Here is a 22,621-nt window from a genome sequence, read left to right as displayed (position 1 = left end):
GCTCGTTTTGCTGTTATCCCACGCGCGTAAAATAGATGTGTCAAATTTGCTCGAAATAATATGAATGAGGAGAATATCCCAAGATCCTGTAGGTAGGCCTAGTTGCTTGAATGCGTATAAATATTTTGAAAAAATGTCAACTAGTTGCCGCAATCTACTAGATGACTCTTTATTTATCGGTTCTATATTGAATAGTGCATTAACGTGATTATATATTAATAGTCTGTTATTGTCGTATCTTTCCCTGATTAATTTCCACGCAATCGCGTAATTTTCCGCAGTGAATTCCAAAGTTCGTATAACTTGAGCCGCGCCGCCTTGTAGAGAACTTCGTAAATAATGAAAGCGCTTAATATCATCTAAGTACTTATTCTCGTTGACCAATGACTCAAAAATATTTGCATACTCTAACCAAGTATTCATATCTCCATTATATCTTGGGAGCTCTATCGGTTTGAGCTAGATACAGTGACCCGCGTATGAATTTTTAGAGCGCTCACTAGCTTTATCGCCCCCATAGTAGCGGATGATTTTCCGCGCAATCGCTACTAAAGAAGAATGCTTGTTATAAAATTCTTCCCGCTCAAGAATTTCCGTAGCTAATTGATCTGCTTGGACTGAAGTTTCGATTTGATCCTGAATTTCATTAAATTCAACTAAGCTCTCGATACTATTCAACATTTCGATTGTCTGTAAAACTTCTAATTCAGAAATGATGTCACCCTTTTTTATCTTGTCATGTAATGGAGAAATATATTTATTAAATATTGTTAATTTGCTCTTACAGCTCCCTCGCCTCCTGTGCGCAAACTTTCCATATCGCAAATGATTGTTTAACAAATTGCTAAAGTAATTTATTCAAAATAAAAAACCCAAAAATGATTATTCGATAGAATGACAATGTAATTTATTCAAAATAAATCCGCAAATGATTAATAAATGAAATGCTAATGTAATTTGTTCCAAATAAACCCGCAAAATAGTTATTAAATAATGCTAATGTAATTTATTTAAGATTACCTACCAAACGTTCATGTGGAATCTCAGTCGTCGAAAATACAAAACAAGCCCAAAAATCAGGTAATAAATTTTAAAGGAATTCTCACCATGGTTTCCAGAATACTGTTATCAAAACCACAACACAGATAAACAAGTGTTCTTAACGCTCGAATTTTGAGATAAGAAATACGATACACATCTGGATCGCATTAGCCGTCGCTCGCCGCTCGCAACGTTGCTTAAGATCTGCAGTCGCCCAGTTATATATTGTTATTGTCGCACTTAAAAGGCCCGTTCGAAAAGTCCTTAATCTTCTTCTTTCACGTTGAACACTTAATCTGACTCGATAGGACCATGAATACGGTTCGAAAACCATGAATTTTGCTGAGTTAACGCGATAAATAACTTGGATAAGATGCTGGTTAAGTGATTACAGCGTGTGAAAGATATTGACTTTATTCGCTCTAAGACACTAAATTATAAGATAAGTCCGTTACACTTTGAACTGTCTAAAGTTTTGATAAACACGACCACTTTGAAGAGATTATGATGCACGCTAAGGGATTGTCTCACCCATATGATTTTGGTCGACACGTATGCTTCACGAACCTTTCTCGTGCGAATGTGCTTGGCGACTGACTTTATCGTATGATGATATGTGGATATATTGGTATAAAACTACCACGTTGCCACGTCATAAAAAAGGCAAAAATAAAAGAATAAGAGGGCATAAACAGTATGTCAACTAAAACTGTCAATGTCAAAGTAGTAGTTGCCAAAATCGTCTGATGGATGTAAAGATGGAAAGCTATCAATATAATGACAATTTATAGGTTTCTATCGCTAAATTTCCCACCTCTTCTAGTTTCATCTCTTTTAATATCACACCGTATTATGTTTTTCGTTTGTTCCGTTATTTTTCCGGTTATCAGCACGCTCATCACTGTATTATTTATTATAGACTGGACCAATTCTTCCAACATCAGCAAGTGGTTATTCAATCACTTCCAGAGGATCTTCAGTACCGCAATCCGATAGCCTTTATAGTGTCAGTAGTGGTGAATCATCCATATCTTTCGCATCAAGTTCTTCCAATAACAGCAACAAAGGTTAGTGACGTCACTTGCTTATGATTTAAGTACATAGCCCAGAATTTACTTTATAGTTTAGTCCAGGCTTTCTTAAACTATGGGTCGCGACCCCAAATGGGGTCGTGTAGCAAAATTCTGGGGTCACGAGAGATTTTAATGTTAAATATTTAAATTCATGATTTTATAACATATTTTATTATGGGGTAGCCAGGAAACTAAAATCATAAATGGGGTCGTGTGTGAAAAAAGTTTAAGAAGCCCTGGTTTAGTCCAACAAATAAAATTACAATACATTTAAACCAAAATGTCATCAAAATGTACAGATTGAAACAAATTCTAGGTATATCAAAGTTTAGGTAAAAGCAAAAAATATTTTAAGAAAGTATGTGATTCATATAAGGAAATTATTACCTATTTAAATAATGAAAAATAGGTCATTTTGGAAAAAAATTTACTATTTTTAACTGTTGCGAAAATTCATATTTTTATGAAGGAGTTTGCAATTTTTTCTGCAAAGCTGAAGGAAGGATTTAAGTCTTACTAAATTAAATTAGTCCCTTACTTTATTTAAATAATTACAAATAAAGCTGGAAAAACAAATTTTTATTTGCAAAAAATTATTATTTGCATTAACTAAGCAATATAAAATAAAATATAAAAAAATGGTTAAAAAATATTTAATAGTTTATGAGATATTTAATTCATTTATTTTTTTTGTTTGGGTTTATATGACTGCGGACACTAAATCCATTCGCCAAAATTCATTTATTAAATGTTACTATTTTCCAAATTGCAAAAACGCGGTTGTTGCCGATAGACTATACACTTTTGTAAGGGTCCACTTTTGTAAGGGTTTTTTTTTTATGTAGATATATTTTCGATAAATGCAGTAAAAAATCAAGTTTAAATGAAACTTCCCACCAAAATGGCGCTTAAAAATTATTGTAATTTGTTTATAACTTTTGATATTCGTGTTCCTAACAATTTTTATACATTAAAAAAAGGTTTTCTATGACAATTTTTTATCGAGATTCAAATTTTAAAAATTCAGAAAAAATACAGTAGACGCCCCCTATAACGAGAACTGAAATGGCGGACTAATTACCTCGTTATAAGTGGATCTCGTTGTATCAGACAACAATAATATTGTGCATATATATGAATATATAGTTTTCTAAAACATTAACTTCCTATAGTAAAGCCATTCGGAGCAATATAATAATGCTAAATAAGAATGCAGGAAGAAGTTTATTATAGGCGGTGGACTTTATTACAGCACTATCCTCGATAACCACACAGATGTTGGTGATTTTTGTGTACAGGCAGTCGGGGTTTTTATTTATAGCCATTACAGCGCCAAAAACAGGTAATAATAATCATACATCTCCAAGTGGAGCAAAGGGCACCTTGCGGTGATTCAAGTAGCAGTATGCGGTATGATGGTGAGGTTGCTAGTCCTACGCATCATCTGTTGAGTTTCGTCCAATTTTGTTTACTAGTTTTCTCCACTCCCTTCTGTTTTTTGATATTTTTTGCATCGATATAATGCAAAAGTATAAGATGGTCTACCCTTTCTTCTTTTGCCTTGAGCATTATAATGTAGAGCTTGTCTAGCAATATTTGTTGCCGGTTTTCGTAAGGTGTGTCCTATCCACTTTCATTTCCCATTTTTAATTTTATGTTCTATCCTTTCTTCATTTGTTATTCTCCACAATTCGTCATTAGTGATTTTGTTTGGCCAAAATATTCTCAGTGTAATACGTAGGTACCTGTTAATGAAGGATTGTATTTTCTGAAAGAATTCTTTATGGAGTTTCCGTGGTTCTGCTCCATATAACAGGACATACTTTACATTAGTTTCAAATAATCGTAGCTTTGTTCTTCTGCTGATGTTTGTCGAGGCCCATATCTTGCGTAAAGAGTTGAAAGCGTTTTGTGCCAAGCTTATTCTTTGTGTTATGTCCTTTTCTGTGCCTCATGTTGTGTTTACCAGACTGCCCAAATAACAGAAATCTTTTACTTCTTCTATTTGTTTCCCTTCTAAATATATAATTATTTCCGTTCGTTTCGCCATTTGATAATATTTTTGTTTTTTGGGATTTATTTTTAAGCCGGTTGCTTTTGCTATATTGTTCAATCTGGTAATTTTGTTTTGTATGTCTTGTCTGTTTGATGTTATGAAGCATATGTCCTCAGCAAACTGTAGATCCTCTAGTTTTTTAAATAGTGACCATTGTATACCTGTTTTTTTATCTTCAATTTGTTTCATTATCCAATCTATGACTATTATAAACAACGTCGGTGACAAGGCACACCCTGTCTTACTCATTTTTTGATGCTTATTTGTTGGGATAGTTCTCCTTCATGTTCAACTCTAGCAAAACATTTGTCGTAGAAAAGCCTTATTACTCTTATATATTTGTCTTGTATTCCATAGAGTTTTAATATCTTCCACGTCATATTACGATTTATTGAATCAAACGCTTTTTTGAAGCCTACAAAGTTAATATAAACTTCCTGATTCATTTCCGCTGATTGTCCCAGGATGATTATTAGGGTATTAATATGGTCAATACAGGAACTGTTCGGTCTGAATCATATTTCGTTAATTCTTGATTTTTTATTTATGGGATGTTTAATTCTCTCCAATATTATTCTGGCCATTATGTTGGTAGCTACAGTGAGAAGAGTGATTGGTCTCCAGTTTTCGAATAGTGTGAGATTTCCTTTCTTTTATAGCTTTATTATAACTCCTTCACTCCAATTTTTTGGTATCTTTTCCTCGATCAAATTTTTTTTAAATAGTAAGTAATACATATCCACTGAGAAGTTTAAGTGTGATTTAATAAGTTCTGCGGGAATTCCATCAACACCAGCCGCTTTGTCGTTTTTTAAAAGATTTACAGCATACCTTATTGCGTCCTTCGTAAATTAATCTTTTCTAATAATTAATGTTTCGTCTCTCTCTGTTTCTTCCATCTCTATTTGTGATTCAATTCCTTCTTCATAGAGTTCTGCGAAGAATTGTGTTCATTTTTGTGCGATTTCTTTTTGAGTTATGAGTGTTTCTTCTTCTTTTCTTATTAGTTTCGTTCTTTGCTTGTTCTTACCCCCTTTAATTTCTTTTGTTATTGAGTAAAGTGCCCTTGTGTCATGTATTCTCACTGCTTCCTCTGTTTTTCTGCCATTTGTTCCATATACAGCCTTTTATCTGTTCTATCTTGTTTTTTAACTTCTTTTTTTGTCGTGTATTTTCCCTGTAGTTCTTTTCGTTTTATTGGGTTTGTTGTTCTCATCAATTCGGTTTTGATTGCTCTTCTTTCCTTGATTTTTGTTTTAGTGTCCAGCATTATCCATGGTTGATCAGCTTTCCCCTTGTACCCTAATATCTCTTTCCCTGCTTCCATGTACGCGTTTTTATATATTTCCCATATACCTTCAATGCTAGATTTTCCTACTTGTTCCAAGTTTCCCACATGCCTCTCCAACGTTTCTTGGTATTTGTTTGTTATACTAGAGTCTTTTAATTTATTTGTATTGAATTTTCTATGTTTTTGTTTGATTTATAGTTAGCTCTGAGGCTAATTTTTATTTGTGCTCTCACTAATTCGTGGTCTGATGCACAATCGGCTCCTCTCATTGCTCTCACATCTTGTAAGGAATTTTTCCACTTCTTTTCAATGAATATGTGGTAAATTTGGTTCTTAAATTTCCCTCCTGGCGACGTCCGTGTAGTTTTATGGATACCTTTATGTTGAAATAATGTTCCCCCAATCATCAAATCATTTGTCGAGCAAAGTTTTATTAATCTCGGGCCATTGTTATTCCTTTGTCCCATGCCATGATTCCCCATTACATGTTCCTTTCCATTATTATTAGATCCTACTTTGGCGTTCTAATCCCCCAAAACGATTTTTATATCCCGTTTGTATGTTTTTTGTATTTTTGCTAGCAACATATACATCTGGTCGTAGAACTCTTCCATGTTACATCTTCTTGTTGATAGCAACAAGGAGCATACACATTAATTATTATTAAGTTTCTAAATTTGCTTCGAAATCTTCCCCATATAATTCTCTCAGAAACATTTTCCCACTCCACCAAAGCTTGGGCCGGTGCTTTATTTTACATTAATGCCACCCCTTTTTCTTTGTCTGAGTTTATATCTTCCTTGCCAGGAAAGATGACAGTAGTTCCACACTGTATTTGGATTCGTCCTGACCCATTCCATCTAGTTTCACTGATCCCTAATATGCTTATGTTGTATCTACCCATTTCTGTTGCTATCTGATGTGCTTTACTTATTTCCGTCATTGTTCGTACATTCAAACAACCTATAAATATGTTTTCTCTTGTATCAATTTCCCCTTCTATTGATATCCAAGTTCTGTTTCTGTTTCTTTTTTCTTGCTATTAGCCCTATTTCTCCCCACCTTGTCTATTTTACTTGTTTACAAAACCATACTCATATCCGTTTCGCGCGATGTTGCCTCCGTATGTTGTTCTGGTTTTAATCTTAGTTTTTTTGCTGGATGGGTTACTATTATCATTTTTTCTCTTTGGTCATTTTCCCTGTGTGGGGATCTATCACTCCTTGTTCTGGCTCTAATTTTATCTATGGGTGTTTCTAGAATATTTTCCTTTCTTCTTTCATCCGTTGGAGTATTACATGTTTTGATTTCTTCTATTCCGTATTCATCTCCGTTTATTATTAGCTTGTCATGTTTAATCTTCGCATTATATCCTTTGGCTCTTGCTTCTTTCATGTGCTTTAAAAGTATTTCTCTTTGTTCCAAGCTGGTTTTTGGGTAATCCTCATTCACGAACCATTTTGTTCCTTTTAATTTCCCGCTTGACTTTAGGATTTCCATTTTTTTACTTCCACTTGTTAGCTCAACAAGGACCGGTCTTTCAGAGTTGTTAGTTTTACCGCCTAATCTTCTAATTTCTGTTGTCTCTTAGTCTGCTCTGCAATGTACTTCCTTTTGTTCATGACTTCCTGCACTTTGTTTGACAACATTTTGGTATCTTCATTTTCTGTTTCTTCAAGACCGTACATAAGTTTTTTCTCTTCACCTCTCTCTCTCGATTTTCTCCATTCTATCTCTCTGTTGGTTTATTTCTTGCTTTAGTAGCATATTTTCTCTTTTGAGCTCCTGGTTTTGATTTCTTAATTCTTAAGCACTTCTTGGATTCGATCCAATTTTTGTTCTATCCTTTTATCCCTTGCTTCCATTCTGTCCAATTTTTCTCGCAAATATTTTATGAATTTTTCCATGTTATTACAAGTTTTAAAAATTCAGAAAAAATACAGTAGACGCCCTCTATAAGGAGAACTGAAATGGCGGACTAATTACCTCGTTATAAGTGGATCTCGTTATATCAGACAACAATAATATTGTGCATACATATAAATATATAGTTTTCTAAAACATTAACTTCCTATAGTGAAGCCATTCGGAGCAATATAAGAATGCTAAATATTGTTTCCTCAACAATAAGGCTTCGCCGTGATAAATAATTGTAAATTTTCTTACAATATTTAATATAGGTCGATAAATAAACAGAACTGGAAGAAGTTTATTATAGGCGGTGGATTTTATTACAGCACTATCCTCGATAACCCCACAGATGTTGGGGATTTTTGTATACAGGAAGTTGGGGTTTTTATTTATAGCCATTACAGCGCCAAAAACAGTTAAAGATACATAATTTTACGGTTTCATTTTTCCTCATTATAACCAAATATGCCTCGTTATAGAGGTTTTACTGTTCAAAAGGAATTTCATGGGACGTGTAGTGTACCTCGTTATAAGCGAAACCTCGTAATAACCGTGTTCGTTATAGAGAGAGTCCGCTGTAGTAACATTAACAATTAAAACAAATTAAATATCTCATAAACTATTGAATATTTTTCAAGTTCTTTTCCATTTTAGTGGTACCATAGCGAAACTTATTCTTCAAAATATAGCTATTTGTATAACAAGGGAGGAAAGTGCTACTTTTCGTCCCGAGAATGAAGTTTACTGCCCGACGCGTAGCGGAGGGCAGTAATCATTCAATGGAGGAAAAGGCACTTTACTCATATGTTATACATGGCTTTTCCACCTTCCTCAAATTAATAACAAGTCATTTTTCATTTTTACTTAATTTATTTATGTAACTAACCAACAAAATTTATTAAAACTAAAACTAACAACTAGGTACAATATATCTGTAAACTGTCAAATTTTTAGTCAAATTATTAATGTAAACATTGTTAAATCAAAATAACAATTTACTGTTTTTACCATTCTGCAAAATACAGGGTGTTTTATAATTAAACTTTAAAATGTATAGATACTTACATAATAGAAAATAGATATTGTACAGGGCGTCAATAAGTTATATCTGATGAATGAAATACCATGACGTCACTTTTACTTTTCCTCCCTAGGGAGGAAAAGTACAACTTTGCTACCTACAATCAGGTCCGGAAAAGTATACTTTCGGTAGAGGTAGGTGGAAAAAATATTTTTTCTACAAACGTGTTAAAATGCAATTTATCTACTCTATGTCATATTATGTATAAGTTTTTTGTTTGTGAAAACTTTCATTATAGATAGCAGTGCGTGAAGGGTTTAAAGTGTGCGTGAAATAACAATGTATTTTAAATGGGATTTAATTTTTCGCACAGTATTAATGTATTTTTTGGCACACTTTCATATAATCAAATATCCTTAACTTTCGCGTTGTCATGGTGATGACAATATGAGCAATGACTTACAACAAAATTTTTGACAGTTTTGTGGTTTGAAAGTAGTTAGGATTTTTAAATGTCAAAGTTCTAAAAATTGTAGAATAGAAATTAATTGCAGTGACGAAGAGTTACAATTTTTTTATTTGTTTATCGTAGATAAAATATTGTATGAAACTGTGCGTGAAGTACTTTTTGCGAACTTACGCGATGTATAGCACTCGCTCCGTTGTCGCTTGTGCTCTAAAAATCGCGTGCGTTCGCAAAAAGCATACTTCTCGAACTGTTTCATAAATAACTATTTTAGCACTCTATAGGATCCTTAAAAATGTCACTTTAAAGCACTGGGTGCTTTAAAAATTTTAAGGCACTGCAGTTAAAAGTAAAATGTCAAATTTTGAAAGCAAACAACAAAATATTTATATATATTTTCATTTATTAACATTAATATTAATTGTGAATAAATTTAATTTAAACTGAATTATTACATTTTTAACACGTTTGTAGAAAAATATTGTATGATATACGTGTTAAAAGTACATTTTTAAGGCACTCATGTGAATTGCAGAATTCGCTTTGCTCATTCTGCAAACCTTCACATGCGTGCCTTAAAATTGTACTTTTAACACTAAGGTATATAATAAATAACTATTGTGGTGCATATTTTTAATGCAAGTAATAATTTTTTGAAAAATTTGAATTCCAGCATAATTATTCTATATTAAGTTAAGGGTCAAATTTAATTTAGTAAATGTTATATCTTCAGCTTTGGAGAAAAAAGTCTCAAAAACCTTCATAAAAACGTCAAATACTGCAGCAGTTAAAAAAGCAATGTTTTTGCAAAAAATGGCCAATTTTCATTATTTAAACAATGATACCCTAATATACAGGGTGTCCCGAAAAGACTGGTCATAAATTATACCACACATTCTGGAGTCAAAAATAGTTCGATTGGACCTAACTTACCTTAGTACAAAATATATGCTCGTAAAAAAAGTTACAGCCCTTTGAAGTTACAAAATGAAAATCGATTTTATTCAATATATCGAAAACTATTAAGGAGTTTTTATTGAAAATGGACATGTATCATTCTTATGGCAGGGTCATCTTAAAACAAAATTATAGTGAGATTTGTCCACCCCATAAAAATTTTATGGGGGTGTTCGTTCCAATTAGTTTATTATTGTGATACCATTAGTTAAACACAACGTTTTTAAAACTTTTTTGCCTCTTAGTATTTTTTCGATAAGCGAGTTTTTATCGAGATTCGGCTTCTTTTTTAATATATTTACATAAAAATTTTATGGGAGTTTTGTTCCATTAATCCTCCCAAATGTTTGTGTACCTTCCAATTAAATTATTATTGTGGTACCATTAGTTCAACACAGTATTTTTAAAACTTTTTTGCTTGGTAGTTTTTTTTTTGATAAGTTACGTTTTATCGAGCTGTGCCAAGGGCAGCTTTATCCATTAGGCTATATAGGCAGTTGCCTAAGGCGGCACATTATGAGAGGGCGGCAAAAATACTGTACAAAAAATATTTGTATATAAAAATTATGGATCTGGGTTCTGTCAATAAAGAGTATGACAGAGTCTTTCAAATTACTTAAGGAGTAATCAATATTTCTGTTTTTCTAAAGTTCTGCGAACTTTCAACAGTGAGACAACAATGCGTCGGTAATTGGACACTGGCAGTGACATTTATACTGTCAAAAACAATAATTTTTATACTCATAGGCGCGAAATGTTGCCGAGTCAGTCACGTTCGATTTCTAGTTATAGAAAATCGATTTTTAGTAGATCCAATGTGACACAAAATCTAGGCATGGGATAAAAAAGTTTATTTAAAAAAAAGTGTATTTTTTTGTCTTTCCGAATGGTGGTACAGACTCCTTTTTGCAATATTTTATTTGCCACATACTAGCATATTTCTGAAATCGAGCTCTTTACCGCCATTCTTTATTATATTACGAATATGTTGTGTGCCAAATATCTCGACAAAATATTCAAAATTACAGCCGCAACCTTGGACCGCGTTTGTTGCTACCTGTTGATCGTTACTGTATGCTCTTAACGCAAGGAAGCCAAAAAATTGTGCCCAAATAAAACATATAAAGAAATAAGAAAGAAAGAAAAAAGTAAAATTCATTTTGACGAGCTTCTCAGCTAGTGATGAGATGAAAATCCACACATTCTATATTATAATCGACACTCTGATAGGAGACCTGAATAGACGTCTGGAATCTTATCGACTTATTTATCAACGTTTTCGTGTTATTAACAGATTTGCTAAGATTAAGCAATGAAGAAATTATTAAAGAAGCTGAAAATCTGATACAAAATAAAGACGACCAAGATACATCATTCATACATGAATGCATTCACTTAAAGCGTCATTTGGATACCACAATAAAATCACCAATTGACATATCTTAATATTTAAAGAAGAGTTAGTGCAGTCACTGAAGGTGGATATGAGCTATTACCTCCGATTTCATTGAACCTCCATCGATTTTCATGAAAATTGGTGAGTGGTTAGAGGATATCTCAAGGAACAAAGGTGACATTGGGTCAACTTGCGCTTTTACCCTGGGAGTGATTACCACCCCTTCTCTGGGGTGAAAATTATTTTATTAAAAATATCCTCAGAATTCGATAGAGGGACAAATTCTAAGCAAAATTTGTTACATAAAGTTATTAAAATTTTATTACACAAAGATTTTGCAAAAAAGTTATTATTACAAAAGTTGAAGCTAATAAAAAATGTAATAAACTCCTTACTGGAAAAACCTTTTAATGTTAACTAAAAGTGAGCTATAGGTACTTAATTGAATGTAAGTATATTTTTTCGGCGAGTGCCCAAATCTAAGTATTCAAGCATAAATAACGGGAAAATGATGCATTTTATATAAAACATAACATTCTTAAACATTTGTCAAAGTACTTAAAAATATCTATCACATGAGCCCCGAACAAGTAGATAGCATTAAAATGTGTGCACCAAATATTTTTCAAAATGTATCATTTACAAATTTTTACAAAAAAGTTATTGTTTTTTTTAAATAATTCCGTTAATTTCTACGATATCAGGTTTGCCTGAAAACTATTTGAAAGTTCATTTTAATGGCTACTAAAACACGTTGAATTTAATCTTTTGAACCCCTTACTTTTTTAAAAATAAAAGGTTAAATGGCCCTGGTTACATGGTTCTCGCAGCAAAATTTAAGCTTTAAACGTTTCTATCTCGGTTATTTTTTACCCTACAGAAATAGTAAAAAGTAAAATATTTGATACAGAAAAAAGTAAAATTTGGTTATACATATATCACTTTTTACGTATATTGAGTATTTTTGGAGTTATCAAAAGAAAATGAAAATTACGATAATCTTATAAATTCTGATTGTTTTTAAATTAAATCTTTTTTTCAAAAATATGCATTCTAAATCGTTCAAAATTGTTTAAATCATTACTTATGCTAATATAAAGAAATTCTTCTATGGATTACTATAAATTTTTATTTTTTTGGAAAATAATAAATTTTTATTTTTCACTTTTTCCTAAAAAGTTCCAAAGGATTTTCTTATTTTCATCATAACGTGCTTAATTGTGATGCTATTACCTTCTACTGCAGCTCATTTGATAGGTACTCCGAAGTACTTTGACAAGTGCTTAGCAGGTATATTTTATAAAATGCATCGTTTTCCCGATATTTAAGCTTGAATATTTAGATTTGAGTGCTCGTCGAAAAAAATATACATTCAATTACCCATAACTCACTTTGAATTAACATTATTTTAGTTCTTTAAGTGATGGGTGTATTCAGCTTTTCATTATATTCAATTTTGGTAAAAATAACTTGTTTGTAAAAGCTTACAGTTTTTTAGCTATACGTGAAAAACAGCTTTAAAATATGCATTTATTTACGAAAAAATAAAATTGTTGATCTTTAATAACTCAAAAAATATTGATTTATAATAATAACTTTATATAACAAATTTTGCTAGAATTTGTCTCTCTATCGATTTATGGTATTATTAAAAAAATTTTCACCCCGAGAAGGGGTGGCATCCAACACCACGGCAAAGGCGCAAGTTGGCATCACGTCAGCTTTATTGAGGTATCCTCTAACTCAGCGGTTTCCAATGTTTTTTAGCTTGAGGCACACTAACTTAAAAACTGGTTCAGCCACAGCACACTTGGATAAATAATCTCTATAATGATAGTGAGTATAATCAAATTTCGCGGAACACCTACAGGGACTTCAGGGCACACCAGTGTGCCATGGCATACTAGTTGGGAACCTCTGCTCTAACTACTTACCAATTTTCATGAAAATCGATGGAGGTTCAATTAAATCGGAGGTGAAAACCTGCACTTAGTGAATTGAAAGGTATTTTCCCTAATTTTGACATTGCTTTGCACAATTATTTGTGCATCCCAGTTGCCAACGTATCCACTGAAAAATCATTTTAGAAAATGTCAAGAATTAAAAATAACTTCCCATCAAGTATGACGCAAGAACGTGTTATAAAAATTTGTCGATTTTGTCAAGAAAAAATTTTTTTTTTGAAAAGCCTCTTTTTGAAAGAAAGTCTCTGATGTGATCGAACTGGAATGACAATTTTTCTGTTAAAAAAAATGTTTTTAAGTATAGGTATATAAACATCTTAGTTTAAATCCATTTTTAGTGTATTCTTATTTAAATAAAAATTTCTGCAATTTTTTTTTCGCAAAAATGGTACATGTTTGAAGGGCGGCTACTATAGAATTGTCTAAGGCGTCAATTTACCTAAACGCGGCCCTGGCTGTGCCTCCTTTTTCAAAATGCACCTAAAAATGTAAATTATAAATACATTTTCAGATTATTAACCATATAGAAATACTCTATAATCGTGCTTAACCATATACAAATATGTGGTGGATTCGATAAATATTCACAATATCTCGATAAACACTGGCTTATCGAAAAATTCCTAAGGGGCAAAAATGTTTTAAAAACAGTGTGTTTAACTAATGGTGCCACACTAATAATTAAATTGGAACGTACACAAAAGTTTAGGAGGGTTTAAGAGAACAAAACCCCCATAAAATCTTTATGGAGTACCAAATTTTACTTTAATTTTTATTTAAGATGCTGCTGCGGTAAGAATGCCACATGTCCATTTGCAATGAAAAATCTCTAAGAGTTTTCGATATATGAAAATAAAATTGATTTTCATTTTATAACTTCAATACAAGGGGCTGTAACTTTTTTTGTGTACACTATTGTATATAGGTAAGTGAAATTCAATCAACCTATGTTTGACCCCAGAATCTGTAGTATAATTTATGACCAATCTTTTCGGGACACCCGGTATATCATATAATTTCTTGAAAATATCCTGTGTTTTCATCTAAACTTTGATATAAAATTTATTCCAACCTGTACGGAATTACATTTTGATTGCTATTCATCTGAGTTGCTAATTCTTACTCAGCGTATACTCAATATGTCCGAATCCGATAGAGGGGATTAATTATAATTTTATTGCCAATGACATTCTGCAGAGCGAAGTAGGTAAAAAAATACATAACTAAAAACAGGGATCACTAGATAAATCACGAGACATACAAAAAAACATTAAAATAGGTAAGAATATTAAAATACAATCAAAATCAGACTAGAGGACGAGAAAGTGGTAAAAAGATTAATTCCTCCATGAATCAAATTAAATACAATAATATAAACGAAAAAGTTTTAAGAAAATGTGGATCCACAAATTATATTCCTAGATCAAGAATATGATAAAAATGCCCAAGACAATAACGAGGGACGCGCAAAAATTGATTTAAAAAATTATTAAATAAAAAATAATTTAATTTAAATTTTTTAATACTAAAAATAGCAATAACAAATACATTGGTCTTAGAAATTAATAGTTTAAATGTACCATTAAATTATTCTCTGAAATTTTCTCTTTCCAACGATATATGTATAACACATATAGTAGAAGATATCCATGGCTACAAAATTACTTTTTTTTACATCCGCACTCAACTTACCGTGTACCGGTCAACGGCGTATACAGGATGACCCAAGGGGGGTGGGGTTAAAACTTATGGATTAAGCTCAAAGTACATCCAAATGGGGTGCTTTAACCCCCAAAACCCTTCTTGGTTGACCCACTGGTACCGGTAGCTTTCTTTATAGCATATTAGAGTGTTTTATATTTTTGCAATTTCCCGAATACTAGGTTTTTTAACTTTTGATGTCAAATATCTCGGGATCCGTAGATGATAGCAGGTACAAATTTTTACAGTAGTTGTAGATAGACAATATCAAGTCCCGCATAAAGTTTTATTGAAAAATGTACAAAAACAAGTAAAATAAAAAATAAAATATAAACATTTTTGGGTTTTTTTGTAAGAGTAAAAAAATTTATTTAAAAAATAAATGTTTTAAATAAATGGGTAACATTTATTTTAAAGAATTTTAAAATAAATGTTACCTTCACTCTAATTTTACAAAAATCTACGCGGTACTAAACAATCATATTTAATTTCAAAATAAAACAAAAATTAGGTCTCTAAGTGCTTTGCTCGCAGAGCTATGCGACATAATGGGACTTCGGGTGCCCTTATTGTTTAACAACATTAAAATAATATTTCACTGATAAACAATTTTTGCTTGTTCTTTCCGTATACCTTTTAATATGAATAAGTTTTTTTTATATAGTTCATTTAGTTTTTAATATTAATTCACATTTCACTATTGGCTATTATTTGTGGAAGCAACTAAGGTTAAAATTTTCTGTTTTAGAAAGTGCTCCATGTTGCAGTGGTCGATGTCTAGGAGCATATCCTAGACAACCTCATACAGGAGCGATTAAACGTTCTCAAGAACACGCAATGAAAATAAAAATACAAGATTATTGCAGGCCTGAGAAAAATCATGTTAACCGTCTACCTCCAATAAAAGAAATGCCAGGACAAAGTCCTCTGCATACTGCTCCTCCGGCTTCTACAAGGATCAGGCAAGTAAAATGTCAATGAGTGTATGCTTTTCTGGCTGTACCTTTTAAAAAATTTTCTCGATTTTGTTTAGTCATAAAACCTACAAATTAAAACAGAACTATAAAATCAACTGAAACCTTTAAGTACTTGTGAGTCTAAATAACAACAAAAGCAGAGAATAACGAAGATATACATTGCATAATTGATCAAGCAACATCAGCCACTACACGGGCTATTGTGGATGATAAACTTCAAAACATCAAAACTTTAGCAATATGTATTCCTACCTATTACCTACCAATTAATCTGTGCAACACAATGATAACCATCTTACCATGCCACCTTACCTAATCAAAAAATTTTAAAGACATACCCGTAGTTCGCTGTATACCATAGCTTTGAAAACTTACGATTGAAGTAGAACACTTCCAATGTAAAATGGTATAATATTATAATTTTTAATAAAAAAATGTTTTAAAATATCCAAATGGATTTATAAAATTCAAAACGTTTTTAGTCCTATCGAACCATCATCAGTGAGAACGTCTAGGCATCAGCAGATGGAACTAGCCACAGAATGGGGTCAAAAATCTTATAAATTACATAATCAAATTATTAGAATTAATTAACAAAATGACACGTCTATGTTAAAAGATAATATTTATATTGTTAAGGAGAGTATACAGATCTCCGCTTGAAAACCAGGTAACAAGTTGGTGAGAGGTTGATCGTCACTTATTATTATTATTTACCAGCGAACCAATGCCATCTTACTTTGTATTTGCAACATTACTGGTTTAAAAGTGAGTCTCATTCCTGAGAGTATTCTTAAGTCATACTTCTCTACTGTATTTAAAAAAATTTGAGTTTCCTTTAATACTTTTTTACGATATGCGTAGGTACTTAACCCTTTGAATGCTGATAACGCCTAAAGACGTCATACCGTTACTATTGTCAGGTGCGCATGACGGCTTCAGACGTCATATGCAGATATGCACAACATACGTTTAGAGTTTAGAGTTTAGAGTTTAGAGTTTAGAGTTTAGAGTTTAGAGTTTAGAGTTTAGAGTTTAGAGTTTAGAGTTTAGAGTTTAGAGTTTAGAGTTTAGAGTTTAGAGTTTAGAGTTTAGAGTTTAGAGTTTAGTATTTTCAGTCGTACTGAAAAACTACCGATAAAAAGTGGAGTACGACAAGGTTGTGTTTTATCACCCACCCTTTTTTATCTGTACTTTGAAGAAATCTTTAGGGAGGCTTTGGATGACAGACAAGAGGGAGTAAGGCTAGGCGGAGAAGTATCAACAATATTAGATACGCTGACGATACAGCAATTCTTGTTAAAAATATACAAGATCTTCAGACACTACTAAATCTAGTCAGTGAAGCCTTAAAGTGAAGTTATCAGAGAGGCCTTAAAATCAACATTTCAAAAACAAAGTGGATGGTAGTTGGAAAGATTAATATAGATCAGGGTCAGCTTTCTCTTGATGGAGAGGAGTTAGAACGGGTGAATCATTTCAAGTAGCTTGGAACTTGGCAGCTATTTAAATGTAAATTGTGACTCAGATGAAGAGATAATAACTAGGATCGAAATATCACGGAAGGCTTTTATGAACTGGAAACCAGTTTTATGTAACAGAAACCTGTCGATGAATATTCGAAAGAAGGTCCTCAAGTGTTATGTGTGGTCTATCTTATTGTATGGTTGTGAGACATGGACGTTAAAAACCACAATGCTAAACAAAATAGAAGCATTCGAATTGTGGTGCTATCGACGAATCCTAAAGATATCGTGGGATTCGCGCACTTCCAATGAAGATGTTCTTCAAACGATGAATTCAGAACGTCTGCTCATAAGCATTATAAAGAGGAGAAAAACAGAATACTTCGGCCATATAGTTCGAGGACCTAAATACCATCTGCTTCGCCTTATAATACAAGGAAAAGTGGAAGGAAAGAGATGAATTGGTCGAAAGAAACTTTCATGGCTGCGTAATATTAGAAAATGGTGTGGCTGCACAGTAGAAGAATTATTTCGCGCAGCAGCCGATAGAAAGAGATTTCAGGAAATTGTAAACATGATGACGGCCAACGTTTGAATAAAGACACGACACCTAAGGAAGAAGATTTTAGACCAGGGCATTTAGAATAAAATAAATCGATTTTCAAATAAAGCACCTAGAAATTTACATTTTGCAGTGGGTTGAGGATGACGTCAGGAATAAAGTGTACTGTACAAAAATGGGTGGAAATGTGACTTTAAAGTGCATAAAATGCATCCAAAAGTGCATGAACATGTCAAAATAAATATAATATTAAGGGCCATATTTTGTTAATCAGGGGATTTGGGATCACTGAACACGAATACGTAATCAGAACCTTTGCATCGAATTGATGCAAACAGCTTACTCGGAGGTTTTGAGATCGCTGAATACGAATAAGTTATGAGAAGCGGCTCCAGGAGCATCTGTTGTCCAGGGTCACTGCTGAGGCACATCATCTTCTGGAGTTTCGAGGGTTTTCGTAACTAAATTGATACAAACAGATTACTCGGTGGGTTTTTGGGGTTTCTGAACACGAATATGGTATCATAACCGACCCTCGGAGCACCTAGTACCGAGGATGACTAATAGGCACGTCGAGTTTTGGAAGTTCGAGGCTTTCCGGCACTAAATTGATGCAAATAGATTACTCATGGGTTTGTTTTTGGGGGTTGGTGAACAAAAATACATCAGAACCGACCTCCAAAAACCAGAATCTCTCAAAATTCCTAAACATGACGCGCATATCAGTCACCCTAGGCACTAGGTGTTCCAAGGGCCGATGATGATGTCATATTCATGTTCAGCTGCCCCAAATTGTGTAAACCATAACATCTTGACTGACAAATTACAGCACTATGGATTTAGGGGAAAGGCTTTTAAATGGCTTAAATCATATCTTAATAAAAGAAGTCAGTTTGTAAGGGTTGACACGAAGACGTCTTCTTGCATGCCATTAGAATGTGGGGTACCTCAGGGTTCAGTTCTAGGCCCTATATTGTTTCTGATATACATAAATGATATCTCTAGTCTGAACATTAAAGGTAAAATATGTCTCTTTGTAGATGATACTAGTATTACTTGGAGTAACACGGATATTATGGATCTTCGTAATACCATAGCTACAGACCTAGTCACCATTAAATCGTGGTGCGACTCGAATCTCCTTTAACGTTTCTAAAACCAAAGTCCTACCTTACAACAGTATGATGCAACCTTTAGTACTTAATAACAACAGTCTAGAGGTAGTTGAATCGGTGATGTTCTTAGGGCTTATTGTGGATAAGTCTCTAAAATAGAACTTGCACATTGATGCCTTACACAAAAAATTAAGTTCTGCTTGTTTTGCGCTAAGATCAGTTGCTACGGAAATGAATTTGTCAACATCTAGGACCGTTTATTATGCCCTTTTTGAGTCTCATCTTCGGTACGCCCTTCCATTCTGGGGTACGTATTGTGCGACTCAATTTAAGCGTATTTTTAAACTACAAAAGAGAGCTCTTCGTTACTCCCTGAGACTCAATATCAGAGTTCATTGCCAAGAATTCTTTAAAAAATTTAAAATATTAACTCTTCCTTCTTTGTTTGTTTTTGAATCCGTTTGTTTAATCCGCAAACATGCATCAAAAGGTCCAGAGAGACCCACTCACAACTATCCCCTTAGAAACGTGGAGCATAATCTTTATCTGCCAACCCCACGGTCTGAGCTGGTTAAGTGCTCTATACTATACAATTCGAGAAAAATGCACAATCACCTGCCATCTAACATCAAATCTATTACAGCATTTCCCGCTTTTCGCAAGGCCTTGAAAGCTTATTTGCTAGAGAGAGCTTTTTATACAGTGAATGACTTTTTTATAAACGATTTGAATTCAGCAAATTGACTTGAAGGATTATTACTTTCGAGTACTTTTGTACATATTTGCAAAGGCATAGAACTTTTGATTTACTTTCCCTTTCCCTTTTCCTTGTTCGCCTCCTTTTTGCTCTGACGTTGTATACATATTGTTTGCAAAATTTTTAATTTTTTAATGTGTACTTAATAACTGTAAAATTATATTAAGTAGTATAACTCACGCCATTTACTTGGTTTCTGTTTTTGTTTTGTCTGTAGTTTTTTATTGTTTTTTATTGTATTTTTTTATTTTGTATAAGCTTTGTCCACAAATTGGTAAAATTTTATGACAATAAAGCATACCTTACTTACTTACTTACTTACTTACAAAACTTCCCGAGTAATCTTTTGTATTACTTTAGTGCCGAAAAATCACGAGACTCCAGAAGACGTGCCTCAGCAGTTACCCTAAATTCCAGCTGCTCCATAGGTTGGTTCTGATGACGTATTTGTATTCAGTCATCCAAAAAACCTCTCTCTGAGTAATCTACATACTTGCATAAATTTAGTGCCGAAATTCCTCGAAACTCCAGATATCATGCCTTAGCAATAACCCTGGGCACCAGGTGCATCTGTGGTCCGTTCTGATTGCGTATCTGATCTTCAGTGCTGAAGCCATAGCAATTTATGAGGCCCTGCAATATTTTAAAGAATCAGAAGGTATATCTGCAACAATTATTTCCGATTCACTCTCTGTTCTTCTTGCTATTCAAACTATAGATTTTCCCAATAAAAATTCAAATATTTATATCCTAATAATTAAGAAAATCATTTTTAAAATTAATAAAAATAAAAGGAGAGTGAACTTTTTATGGGTTAAGGCTCATATAGGACTAACGTATAATGAATATGTTGATAGTTTGGCTAAAAAAGGTATTGAGTATGGTACTTCAAAGTTTTGCATATCTGATTAGTTAACACTATTAAGCATCGAGTTAAAAATCAGTGGGGTCAGTCATGGCAAGATCTTTGTAAACAATCCAAATCTCAGTATTCACTGATTCAACCTTCTGTTCCAAATATATATTGGTTTAAAAATTATGTAGTACCTCGAAGATATATAACAACATTAATCAGAATGAAGTTTAGACATGCATGTTTCCCTCTACATCTAGCAAGAATTAAAGTTTTTGATTCAAATCTTTGTACTGAATGTCAGAAGGTGGGTGATTTGAATCACACTTTCTTTGAGTGCACAAAATACATTTCATACACCTATAATTTAATCGAAGATTTAATAAAATGTAATGTTTTTATACCTTTCAATGTATCCTGTCTATTGTCTCTGAACAGCAAAAATATATATTATGATTGTTTAATGAAATTTACCTCTGAAACTAAAATTAACCTCTAAATTGATTATTCCTGATAATTTGATATATTATGTACATATGAAACAAGAAGAAGAAGAAGATGTATAATGGAAAAATGTGGTGAGCAACTTGGACAGTCCATAGCGGCCACCTGCAGCTTTTGAACTGAGTAGGGAGCTGTGGAAGAGTTTGCTATGGAACTCTAAGGACCTCATTGCCTTCTTTATGTATGAATAGAAAACAAAAAAGTTGTGACTGGCTAATTGACACCCAAGTCTATGCCATAAACCAAAAAAAAAATGTTTATGTACTTTAGGACGCATTTTATGCACTTTAAAGTTCCCACCCATTTTTGTATACTTATTGAAGTTTCTACCTTACACAATACAAAAAGTTGGAAATCTCTAGGTTTTGTATTTGAAAATCTATTTTTTTTTATCTAATGCCTCGACAACTAATGGCAATTGGCATGGTAGGTACGGTGAATTTTTGCTAGGTACCTAGTGTCATGTGTAGTGTGTGTGTTAAATAAGTGTCTTTTTACTTTGCAATGTCGACGTCATTGTCTTTTCAAAGAGACGCTAATTGTATCCGAACGTCTGCGGTCCCTCCGGTGAGTACCGATCCCACAAGGAGAGAAACTATTTTCATTTATTAATTTATAATAAACGAAAAATTTCTGACCGTGGTGAAAATCTATTTATTACGGTGTTTTTAGTGCTAAATGTCCTGGTCTATTTGTTTGACTTTGAATGAAAAGAGTTGTCAAATAAAAATGTATACCATTTTTATTCAGTTGCAATGCGAGACCAAAAATGTCTTAATTTTTACTTAGATTAGAGAGCGCAACCAGCACTCTTATCGACGATTTCACCTCTTGTTAGAGGCTCTTCAGAGAATGCATAGGTTGCTTTCTCTATTATGCCTATGCATTCTCTGAAGAGCCTCTAACAAGAGGTGAAATCGTCGATAAGAGTGCTGGTTGCGCTCTCTAATCTAAGTAAAAATTAAGACATTTTTGGCCTCGCATTGCAATTGAATAAAAATGGTATACATTTTTATGTTATAGTAGTATTACTCAGTGGAGTAACTAGGTGCATTTTCCGTTGGAACTTTACCAATCTGCAGACGGGGTTGTGAATTGCATAATGTAGAATTTTTTCCCTTTTGTCTTCACTGCAGCATCCATTTGGCTTGCAAATTGTAGAAGCCTTGGAGGTGTCACCAGGGAAATGTACCAATAAGTTTTCAATTTAAAAATCTTTTAGTAATGTTTTTAATATTTTTCAATATTATTGATGTTGCTATTAGGATTGAAAATCTTTGAAAAGAGTTGTCTTTCTATTGAGTACGTAGATAAAAGTGTCTTTATAATATCTGTTTAGATTCATAATTATGGATGAAGCAATTCCAGGGCCATCTCGACCAAAACACTACAATGTAAACGCAGCGAAGAATCGAGTTATTAGTATCCAGGTTGAGTTAGGGATATTTCGTCAGCAATGAAAGGGTTACAAAAGAAAATATTGTATAAGTTTATTACTGTACCGATTTTT

General features: G+C 32.9%; 1 protein-coding gene across 1 annotated transcript in view; it reads left to right on the top strand.

Annotated features, from left to right (window-relative positions):
* LOC114334013 (uncharacterized) overlaps positions 1–22,621 on the top strand; it is a 306,742-nt gene that overhangs the window by 283,787 nt on the left and 334 nt on the right. Inside the window, exons 5-6 of the mRNA XM_050656931.1 lie at positions 1,961–2,108; positions 15,626–15,839. Coding sequence (XP_050512888.1) covers positions 1,961–2,108; positions 15,626–15,839 — 362 coding nt within the window. The remainder of the gene's footprint in view (positions 1–1,960; positions 2,109–15,625; positions 15,840–22,621) is intronic.

The sequence above is a fragment of the Diabrotica virgifera genome, chromosome 7 (assembly GCF_917563875.1).
Source record: "Diabrotica virgifera virgifera chromosome 7, PGI_DIABVI_V3a".
In the NCBI taxonomy this organism is placed as follows: Eukaryota; Metazoa; Arthropoda; class Insecta; order Coleoptera; family Chrysomelidae; genus Diabrotica; species Diabrotica virgifera.
This window is presented reverse-complemented; position numbering and strand designations above follow the sequence as displayed.